Genomic DNA, 12,002 nt, shown 5'->3' with positions numbered 1-12,002 from the left:
AAGTTTTACTTTTTGAATTAACTTACACAAATAAATTAACTTTTGATGATATTCAATTTTTTTTATATGCATTTGTAGATAACAAACGATGTTGTACCACATTCTCTGTTACAAACAGTTCTCATGGCATTTTGACACATACACAAGAAATTGATAACATTTTTCATCACTGAAAAGACATTGTCCCAACCTCTTAAAAAAAGATTCAGACCACATTTTACACCTTCTCTTTTAACCATCATTGTTGCAGTGATGCTTTAATTGGCTTCTCTTAAAAACTCAACTGACTGACCCCAGACGGTAGATAAATTAGCAGCCACGCTCTTCAATAACTTTAAAAGCTCATAATTTACAAGGTACATGCTGTCTCTGGATTCATTAGAGACTAAGGAAGAATTTTGATCAAATTAATGAGGTACATAGTTTCTATATAAAGTGTTGCTCAGAAACCATGAAACAAAGAAGCAAGATCCTGAAAGATGCTATCCTGTCTTCCCCAAACCTTTCACAAATGGTTAACTTTAGTACATGGACACTGAAAATCTCTTTCTAAATCTGAAATTCAACAAACAGTCCAACTTGTCTTACTGGTGTCAGATGTAAAAGACTGATACTGTTTTTTTCTCTTATCACTAAATATCTTATTTATCACAGTTCATGTCTTTGTTGCTTCAAAACAACATACAAACATGCCCTGCTCTTATAACATCTAAAACAAGATCTTAAATAAATTGACATGATCTTGACATGGTCACGTTTTTATCTCTCATCGGTCTAGACTCTAGAGCTTGTGAGTTGAAAGCTTCGGCTGCAGAGCTTTTATGGTGGATCAGTCGTTGGTCATGAACCGTACTTTATCAGATCCCCAGGAGGCACCAGGTTTGCACCGTGAGGCAGAAGCTGAGATGCTTTGCTGCAAGTTAAACATTATAAGAAAAGTTGTTTTGTAATTTTTTTGTAGAATCTAGACATATGCTTGTTGCCAAACATCGGGAGTCTTGGATGTGGAGGGGTCTTCTCAGAAGTCGTAGGGTCGGACCATCATTGAGGTGGAACGCAGGGAGTAGCTTGGGCCTCTGAAGTGGTGCCACTTAATGCCGTTGAGCTTCCTGATGTTGTGGCCAACTGTGTAGTAGATCCCATTAAGGTTGGAGAAGCCACAGGCATCAAACCACCAACCTGCATGGAGAAAGAGCATGATGATAAAGAGAATCGGGTAGAAAGAGAAATATGATTTTTGCAAAGACTCTAATTTTGATGGCATAAAACAGAAAAAGATAGAGATTAGGAGAGAAGGACAATTTTACTTTTTTAGAATCACTTATTGAGGACCACTATGCCCAAATGCTTACCTCTAACAAAGTCTAATAAGTAGTAATTAAGACTAATTTGTGCTTGGCAGCATGGCATTGCTTTGGGTACCAATCCTTCCAAGAACAAATACCTAAGACTGAGAGGAATTCAGTCTGACTGAATTATTGTTTTTATTAGGCGAGGACTTTATCTGTTTCGTTGTGGTTCTTTTAGCTGAAACGTTCTGCGGGCACTTGAGTCTGCCGGTCCACGTGCAGCTCTTTGGCCAAATACAACATGAAGACTGTTGCTTCAGCCCTAACATAATTTTGGTTTGGAATATTTGCAGGGGCCTACATGTCTGTCTTCATGATAATTTTAGGTTAGAATGCAGCTCAGGAGTTGGAACGGTCCATTAACATGAATGTGAGTGGTTAAATCCTGAGCATGCCCATGGCATTATTATGTGCTGCTTGGGGGCCTCAACCATTTTCTCCTTAAGGACCCCATAAAAGCTTTGTCTGGCTCTGGTTTAATAAATGGCTCCATCTCAAAGGTTTATTGAATGAAGTACTCTAATAATGGCTCTGATATTTAATTTCTTTGTGTAAAATAACATCTTGAACGAGCTGAAAAACTTTACTCTGCATCACTTTTTGCAAATATTGAGTCTTTCTGTCTTCCTTTGTTTACATCGCTGTCCTTGTTTCACCCCAGCGATTCAGTTTCACAAAGCTTTTCTTTTTAACTGAATGTTTAAAATCCAGATCTTTAATCAAGTGTCCTGCTTTCTGTTTTCCATTCAGACCTGGAAAAAGTTTAAACAAATGCATAAGCCCCACTTAAATTTGTTAAAGAAAAGCTGTAGCAAAGTTTAAAGAAACCAGACATTACACGTTTTTGATGCTACAATAAAACGCAATGCATCCCTGAAGCCACATTACTTGTCTCTTTGCATTTCGAAAGCACAGAGTTAACAGATGCCTTACAGAATAACAAGGAGCTTAAAGCATGGAATTAAATCAACTTTTATACAATCAAAATAGAGTTGCAAATAAAAAGAACATAAACTTTTAAAAAAGTCAGGCAAATTTTGGCTGGTCCAGAGAGAGGCTTTTACTTTACCTTGTGACACGTGTCTGAAATTACGCTGAAATTTCTAAAAACAACATGTTTTTTTTTTTTGGTTTGTTTTTCACAAAGAGTACTCATTATTTTCAAATTGGGTGCAAATGCCTGGGGGGACAGATGATGGAGCTCTGTTTGTCTTTTTTTCATTTACTTTTCTTTGCTATTTCCATCTCAGTCACTCTTTTTATTTTACTTTGTCTTTCTCTATAAATTGCTGTGATTTGAAATGACTCTGACTAACGGTCACTGCTGGAGCCTTTTCCTTTGAGATCTGGAGGATTGTAGCTGAAACAATTAAGTTAATCTGCGATTACAAGCTATCGAGGGCAGGCTGAGGAGACCCCAAGAGCTGTTTGTGTTGGCGCTTGCTCAAGGTGAAAGTGTATTGACAGAGACAGATGTTTGACTGGCCAGGCCTTTTGGCAAAATACCAATAATTCTGATTCTTAACTAGTAAAAGGTGTGTCTTTTGAAGCATTTAAACATTTATACTGATTTATGATAGAGATACACTCTTAGATGGAAATGTAATGAAATGTTATCTGTACTATTCCACCCTAGAAATACCCAATTTAAAACTCTATAACTTTTTATTTTGTCATTGATATGCTAATAGTTCATTTCTCAAAAAGATAATGTTTCTTACACATAATGACTACTGACCTGGAACCCGTTAACTCTAGTAAAAGGAGAAAATAAAGTTTACCTCCAGTGAGCATCAAGGCACATTTGCAGTGGTCGCAGTTGTCGTTGTCGTGATCTCGGGTGCTGAAGCCGGCGCCGTGGGTGATCAGGCTGCTCTGCCTTCCTGCTGTACCACTGTAACCTCTCAAATACAATCTGAGGGAAAAGAGACAATAAGATTTAAAAAAAACAAAACAAAAAAAACATGTAAGGACAGGTAAAGCATTTGTCATTTTCTTTACCTTATTCTCTTGTTTTGCAGACATAAAAAAAGTTAAATGCATTCCTTTCCATTTTAGATACTCTAAGCTGATTTGCTTGCCAATCTATGGAAGTTGTTTAAATTAGCTGCTCTACAGGCTGTATGAAAGTCTTTCTAAGTTTTCATTCTTACTGTTTATTTTTTACTGTTTTGTCCTTTTGTCTCTGAACTAAAAGTTATTGTCAAACTAATGCTCAGATTTTACTATGAAAATAAAATGAGTGAGTGAACGGCAGATGCACATAACAACTAACTAACTAACTAACTAACTAACTAACTAACTAACTAACTACCTAACTAACTAACTAACTAACTAACTAACTAACTAACTAACTAACCTTCCTCTGTAAAAAGCTAAAGAAAATACATTATAATTTATATATAAATTGTATGGTAGCTTAGACATAAAACTTGTTTATCCATTGAGTTCTTGAACCTCTTTTTCCTTAATGATTAATGATTGATCAATCAAAATAAAGCAGCTTAAAAAAAGCAACCCAAAAAACACTTTTACTGACTTTCAAAGACTGCAAGAACATCTGGCTTGCAGGTAAGGAAACACTGAGTTTGGGACGTTTGTTTTTGCGCTGATCAAAATGAGCACACACTTTGAGCTGCTCTCTGGTTTCAAACTGTTTCACAGGTAGGGAGGATAAAAAACTGAGTTTGATTCCATCAGCACTCACTAAAGCTGTCACAGACAATCTGAGGGATCAGAATGTTTTGTAATCTCGAAGTAAATCAGAGATATATTTAGGCCCAAGGCCATCCAGTGCTTTTTAGAGAAGTAATAGGAATTTAAAATCTACCCTTTGACACAGGGGGAGCCGTTGTAGTGATTTAAGAAGCGGTGGAATGCGCTCCACCTCAGCGGTGTTAGTGAGTAGTATGACAGCAGCACTTTGGACGAACTGCAGCCGTCTGAGTTATTTTTGTTCAATTGAGACAGATGAGGACACCTTTACCTTTATTTGGCCAGCAGGAAAATGAACTTTTTCCTATCTCCTCCAGACAAAAACTGTTTAACTCTTGCTCTGTCCTTTAGGATATTAACTGGCTACTTTTGACTATTGTTTTTAGTTCACTGTTAAATGTAAATACCAAAATATATAAACTGAAGATTAAGTTATAGGTTTGAGGTGAGCCAGAGCTATAGATTTTCTAGTTATAGTCTACATTTTAAGTATTTCAAATATTAAAAAATGCATTCTGATTAATATCTCAAAATCACATACATATGCATTATTATGTGCACTATTACACATTAAGTCAAAGTTGTGTTGCATTTTATTTGATCTATGTCTAGGGATACAGTTTGTCTGTAAATTTTCTTGACAGAAAATAAACTGGTGACACAGACCAGATAGTTTCCATCTAAAGAATTCAAAGAAATCCAGCCATAGGATTGTGTTACATCTGTTTTTATGAATGATTAAAAGTTTTTGATTTATGGACAAAACATTTTTGTGTTTTGGCTTATTAAGATAAAAACAATTGTAAGTGATTGTCATAAATCATTATCTTTTTTCATCTACCAGTAAACATGCAATCATTGTAAAAAGAAAGAAATAACTTTCCAGAATTCTTTATGTGCACAAATCAGTGATCATCTGTCTGGCATTGGTCCTTATAAACACTAAAACAAGTGAAAAATTCTAAACTGAGGTCAGACTATCAAGGATGGTATTTCACATTGAGTGTTTTCTTCACTTTGAATTTGCTTGTTAAAAATGAAAAGCTTCTAATCAGCAGATACAAAGAATTTAGTTACGTTTTTCCTGAGTGTTTAGCTACTCCTTGAAAATCAGAGATGAATATGAGCTGCATAAAATCTTAGCATTTAATGTCAATATACTTTCTTGGGATATTTTGAAGTGTTTAGCATAAAAAAAGATTTACTTTGTTCATTCTTGAAAAATGGCAATGAACATTTGTTTTTACTTAGAACCTCACAGATGAGTAGGGGAGGCATAAGTTAAGGCACTGAATCTGAATTGAAATGTTAAATTCAAATGTATTTATTTTTTATAATGTAAATCATTTCTCTTTCAGCAGGGTGGCGTGTGTGCATGTGGGTCACCTGTACTGCTGTCTTTCACTGGCCATTGTAAACCGGTCATACTGGGAGTGCGCAGAGATTCTCTCCCAGTCCTGCAGCTCCACTCTGAGAGAGTATTGACCCTGACTGGTCAGCAGGTACAAAACTTCATTACCCAGCCAGTGCTCCCCCGACAGATCCCCAAAACCCTGCAGCAGGCCGAGAAGACAAGGAGTTTAGGAGTGATAGTGAAAAAATTCGCCTGATGGTTTAATTTTTTACATTTCATCGTTTTTAACTACACTCATTCTAAAACATGCTGACCATTTTGTACTCCCTCCAGCTCCTCTGAAAATCCACACTGCCGTTAAAACGGCGCTGGAAGACCGTCCAGCCGCCGCCACTCGTCTCCATGTCACAGTAAACCTTCAGGAGGAGAAATGGAAAAATTTGACTCACATGAGGGACACAATGTAATACAAATAGAAAACAAAACAGAAATTGACTTGAGTCAAACCCACATGGCATTCACAAGTGCAAATGCATTGTGAAGTTTGATCATTATTACAAAGGTGTTAAAGAATAAAAATGAAAATTGGAGCAAACTGCATATTTTTACCTAAACACATACTAAATTGATATGTCTCAACCAAATTAAAATAATAATAAAAAAGGAGATGTTAAATATGAATGGCAGAACCTACCGACGGAAGTTCATATTAGTACTTTCTTATTATTACCCCAATACCCAACCCCTTCCTTCCTGCCCATCGAAAAAAAAAAAAAAAAAAAAAAAAAACCCCATTTTTTATTTTTTCAAACAAAAAATTATCTTAATACTGAAAATCGCTTGAACCTTTTGTGACTCTTGAATATCAAGTGATTACCTGCACAGGCTCTGTCCTGTTACCAATGTAGATGAGATACAGACCACTGGCAGAATGACCAGCCTTGTAAGCATCTGCACAGTCCTTCCACATCTGGCTCCGAGGAGGAGACCCTGAAAGCAAAACACATGACATAATGCAAAACAATATCAAGTGTTAAGATCTTATTTCCAGACAACCTCTTGGTGTTTTTGGACGTACCGGTAGTCGTGGCCACCATGTCGATGAGTGTGTGGACTGACTCCATCAGCTGAGCCTGCTGCTTCTGTAGAGCCGTGTTGTTGCTAGTGGCAACTCTCAGCTGCCTCTCTAAAGACTCTATGGCCACCATCTGAGTCCTGATAACAGACTGAAGAAAACCAGAAGGTTATTAATGTTTAATTGTTGTCTGTGGATTCTTTGAGCAACTTGTTGGCCTTCATTATTGCAAATTATTGTTAAGATATGATGCATTATTTAGCATTTTGTATTCTAACATTAACAACTGAGATTATTGTTCATACATGCACATTTGTTTTTGTTTTTTGAAAATAAAATCATATGAGAAAAAAAAGGTTATTTGCATGTCTGTGGATGACTTACACTTACTACATCAGTTTTTAATGTGTGCATTTAAATTTTCTTTTTTTGACTGTAAGTGTGGCTCTACAGAGTCAAAATCTATACTAAAATCATGATTAAGAGAATATAAACATCTGAGAGACCTTTCATGATTAATTTTAATACATACTCAGACACCTGTCCAAACAGTTCTCTGCCAATGATGTTTCTTTACTATAATAACACACAGATGTCCCATTCATTAACTGTACCTGCAGCCGGTTCTTCTCCAGTCTCATGTCCTCCAGCTCTCCTCTCTGCTGAGACTCCAACAACTGAACTTTGCTCTCCAAACGGCTGAAAGAGATACACAGAAAAGGAGCCCTGAAAAAACCCTTCACATTAAACATTTGACCAGCTTTTTGCTATGAATCACATGAGAGGAAATTGCATCTTTTTTCTGTTTTCAGAAACTTTTATATCTCTTAGAAAGAGCTGTAAGGAATTAGAGCCCATCACAGCACAAAAACTGTGGTGGTGAAACATTAAGCAATGTACTTGGATCTGTAGTTTTCCTTTGGGATCCCAATGCTGCATATAATACAATTAATCATAGTTAGAAAATATTCCACCGTGTCTGGGTTTCTCCGTCATCAAACGTTTAAACTATGTCATGATAAAATGGCTGACTTACAAAAAATAAAGTCAACCGTCTAAAACATGAGTAGCCACTGGTATTACATGTTCACCTCAACCTTTAGATTGAAACAATCTTTCATAATGCATGCATCAACAAAACCCACAGTTATACATTCACAGAAAAAAAATCTTCTTCTGTGGGTAAATATATTTTATATTCAAATGTTTTGATGGTTAAATCATAATCTCTGTTTGGAAAATCAGGTTTTGTTACTGTGGTTTTGTTCCTCAAGAGATCAGCTACAATAGTTTTGTACAAACTGGATTCTCAGACATCCAAATGAACGTTTCGCAGCTCAACAACGTTCCTGATGACTCCTCAGAGGATTTGCCACCAAAGTGAAGATTTATATAGAAATATTTTTCTGTTGAAATATGAGTTATTTATCCTGAATTCATATTTGAAGACATTTTTGGAAGAAATCAGGTTTTGATTGGTGGTATCTACCTTTGGGAGCAAAAGAAGCTCCCAAAGGTAAAGTGAAGCCTTAGCATCTGAACTACAGTTCATGATAATCCATCTGACAACAGAAACACTGATGACAACATTAAAGTGATGATTTGGTTGAAAACCATGTGAATTATGGCTTAAAAATGACTAAATACTGTTTATCAGGTGTTTAGTGGCACAAAAATAAAAACAAATTGTAGCAAGGAAGGAATTTATGTTGTTTATGAAAATTCATAAGTTTCTAAAAATCTAAATTTGCTTTCCTAAAGCAATTTTTTTCCTAAATGAAAATGTAAAATGTGAACAAAATGCCTCATCATGCTGTGCTTCTGTTGCTCATTTATGAGTTGGAATAATATTGTCTTACATGAACGGATGAGACTTTGGGCACTTTAACAGAGTTGAAATCCAGGGTCAGTCCCTGGCTGTGATCACTTCAACATGCTGAACTGCACGTAAATGTGAAAACAATTTTCACCCTGATGGAGACAGATTGACTGTTTAAATCTGCTGCGGTTTTTGAGGAACGTATAAAGAAACAAGTGGGAATGAATGCTCATTCATTCTGCAAAATTGCAAAGTTATAGCAATGTTAATTTACTTTATTTACAAAATATAGGATAGAAAAAGGTTTATGTCTGTATTTTAAATTTCAAAATTCAGAACAGGAAATCCTTATTACTTCGCTTAAACATGTTTTCAAATGTGTCAGATTTTAGACAAACCATGGACTTTGTAGGTTCAGGTTGTTCTTTATTTGACTTTTGATTGGTGGACAAACTATTCCATTCTAGTCTAGCACATTATTGTTGGCAGCATTAATTTTTTTTATATGAACAAATTCCTAATTAACAAAGACCATCTGTTTAATTTTCAAAGTCAGTTGAGTTCAAATACGTTTCTTAAACATGGTGGAAGCTGGCACAACTCAGCTAACTTAAGCTAATAAGGAAAAAACTTGGAAGTGATTTTAGAAAACAAAGCAAAAATGGAAACTTTTGTTTTTTAAAATTAATGCTTATAATAATAATAATAATAATAATAATAATAATAATAATAATAATAATAATAATAATAATAATAATAATAATAATAATAATAATAATAATAATAAAATTACAACATTAAACAGGTCTAATGAAATATTGTGTACAATTTGTTTGGAAACACATTTGAACTTTGCATATTTCAGAATCTTATATACAACAAAACTGACTTCACCTGAAAACACACTGAAGACAGCTCAGAACATATTTAGTCTATAATTGGGATTTGTTGTAAATTATAAGATGCCTAACTGACTCATCTATTTTGAACAAGCTGTATAAAAATACTGTAGAAGGATGTCCAAATATTCAATTTTGGTTTAAAATCAAAGCTAAAAAAAAGTAAAAATAAAAGAGTGCTTGTCTCTAATGTGGAATCTGTGTTTAAGATCTGCCTGAGTTGTATTGATTGCTGTATTTTGACAAAGACTTCAATGCTATGTTATGTTATAGTCTGCTATATGGTCCAGGTCACTGAGCTTAACCTGGGGTGTTGCAGAAACTTGAGCAGACCTAGGATGTCCTGTCCATTTCTCCACAGCTGGTTGTGAGTGAAGAAACATACATGTTTATTTGAACAAAGAAGCAAGATTCATTCACATCTGGTTTGTCAGGACCAACCCCTTTTACCACCAGGTGTAAACTGATGCACATGAACTGTTCTATTGTGATGGGATCTACATTAGATGCATGCCAACACTTCTACAGTATTCAAATTTCCAAAAGAGTACAATGTAGGAATCACAGAAGGAAAAAGAACTGGTATGATACAAAAGAGTATTGTATAGTTTATTAGGTTATTTTGACCGATTGTCCAGCAAAAACATCTTAATTGGACCTGGAGAAATTCTATTTTTTGTATATAACAGGTCAAATCTGAGCTTTTTGTATGTGAATAACAAAATGTGTCACTTGGTTTTAATGTCACTTTTATACACATAATAAACTGCATGGATCACTTGAGACCAATCATGGTGAATCGTCTGTGCAAATCTGCCATATTTTAGATCTGTGGAATAGTGGTGGTAAAAAAAAGAATAACGAAAACACAAAACAAAGTAATACTAGGAATGGTTAATTCTTTTTTTAAAATTTCTCCTATTGTTCAAATCAAGTACACTGTTCCACAGGGTAATTGTAAATGTCTTGTAAAACCTTAGTTCATTTGTTACGGTTGAAATATTTGAGTTCTTCAAACTGATGTTTTATTTTAACATCCGCAGTTTATTCAGTTCATTCACTTTTATTTCATTTTGTAAACAAATGTTGCTAATCAGTCCTAGCTATATCACCCACTAAACTTGGATTGCGTGTTTCTGTGTTTATAAGTGTCAGAGTTTATAAGGTTGCAAAACAAAGGAAATCTCTCACCAGCTTTAAAACTACTGTTTCCTCATCCGTTACATGCTGACACATATGTGTGCAGTCCAAGCCTTTCTGTTTGTGTTACATCGATTACTGTAAACAGAGAACATGCTTGATTATCACTGTGGGTTTCGCCACTTACTGCATTGTCCAAATTCGCTTCATAATGAAAAATACAAAAAATATTGTGAATCCAAATAGTGGTGAGTCTCTCAGCAACAACAGAGGACACACTTCCATTATTTCTCCACAGACTTGCTTAGATTTCAAATATTCTTGCTAATAGGTCAGCAGCAATCAGATATTGTTTCCACCTTTTGTGTGTGTGTATGCGCGTGTCTCACCTTGTAAGAACCATTTTTCCAACAAATTCTGACTTCTCACTGTTGCTATTTTATCAACATAAGAAGAGTGAAGCAGAAATATGATTCATATGTTTCTGAATACCAACATTTATTACCTGTTCTTATCTCGCAGCTGCCTTATCTCAGTGGTCTGGAGTAAGAGCTCCTTTTCCAGTTTATTGGTGGACAGTGAATTCTCCAGAAGCTGGATCTCTATCCTAGATGTTTGATTCAGCACCTGGTGGAAGAACAGAATCATAATTCACCCAGGAATTGTGGACTGAAGTAATACCAAGAAAAATGAAAACTCCTTACCTTGGCTTCCACCACAGTGAGTTTGCGTGTCTGCTCTGCTGTCTGTGAGAGGAGGTTCGTTCCGATCTCCAACATTGTGGCTGTTTGGTTGTTAACAACATGCGACTGTATGTTAGCAGCATCTCGCCTTATACTCTTCTGTATGAAGTTCTCCAACTGCAGAAATACAAAAATAGGAAATGCTTAATAAACATCACCTTCACTTTGGTGAGGTAAAAATAAGGCATGTCAAGTACCAGTCAAAATTAAACTTTTTTTTAACATTTCACATTCTACCACAATTTTCGAAAATGCTTCCAAGCTTTTTCAAGCAACCAATATTTATGTAAGTTTATCCTACTCATAAAAGTTGATTGTTTAAAATGCAATAAATATCAAGTGTGAAAGTTCCCATCAAGACAAACAGGAAAATGGTTACAGGAAAAAAAAAAAAAAAAATCAGCAGCTAAGTAAAAACACCTCTTATCACCTGTTAGGCATTTTTGTGTAGGTATAGTGATTTGGGATCAATTTGACAATAAACTAATCTTTATACCAAAATTTTGTTGAGTGAAATATGAGACCATCTGTCAGCTGAAACGAACTGAATCTTCAGCAGAAAAATGATTCCAATCACAGCAACAAACTGAATTTATGAAGAAAATAGAAAGGTGATTCCGCAAGCCGCTCAGTGGTACCTGGTACTTTTTCACCTATAGCTGTTACTACTCTTTCTACTCTGGCTTCTTGTTGCAATATTTGCACCCCTTTAGATTTATGGAATAGAACATTTCATATCAACCTTGAAAAGTAAAATGGATGATATTGTTTTTGTTTATTTTGCCTTTTTCTTTGACAATTTTATAGTTCTTTGTGTTGGACTTGTCAGAACAATCTATATCAATCTCTATCAATCTATATTTATAGCTATAAACCAGAAATATAATGCAAAAATACTATTAGGTTGA

General features: G+C 35.1%; 1 protein-coding gene across 1 annotated transcript; it reads right to left on the bottom strand.

Moving 5' to 3' along the window:
- Window positions 1–11,314, bottom strand: LOC106937958 (angiopoietin-1-like). Its single transcript, XM_015019722.1, has 9 exons — window positions 11,056–11,314; window positions 10,857–10,978; window positions 7,108–7,192; window positions 6,497–6,644; window positions 6,296–6,408; window positions 5,733–5,834; window positions 5,451–5,617; window positions 3,131–3,264; window positions 1–1,179 (listed from the first exon to the last, which is right to left on the bottom strand). The coding sequence occupies exons 1-9, from the start codon at window positions 11,128–11,130 to the stop codon at window positions 1,019–1,021; spliced, it is 1,107 nt and encodes a 368-aa protein (XP_014875208.1). The 5' UTR covers window positions 11,131–11,314; the 3' UTR covers window positions 1–1,018.
- Between the last annotated feature and the right edge of the window lie 688 nt (window positions 11,315–12,002).

This window comes from Poecilia latipinna, unplaced genomic scaffold (genome assembly GCF_001443285.1).
Source record: "Poecilia latipinna isolate Pla-1442-1.1 unplaced genomic scaffold, P_latipinna-1.0 Scaffold2473, whole genome shotgun sequence".
In the NCBI taxonomy this organism is placed as follows: Eukaryota; Metazoa; Chordata; class Actinopteri; order Cyprinodontiformes; family Poeciliidae; genus Poecilia; species Poecilia latipinna.
Note: the sequence above shows the minus strand (reverse complement) of the source record. Positions and strands in the feature narration are given on the sequence as shown.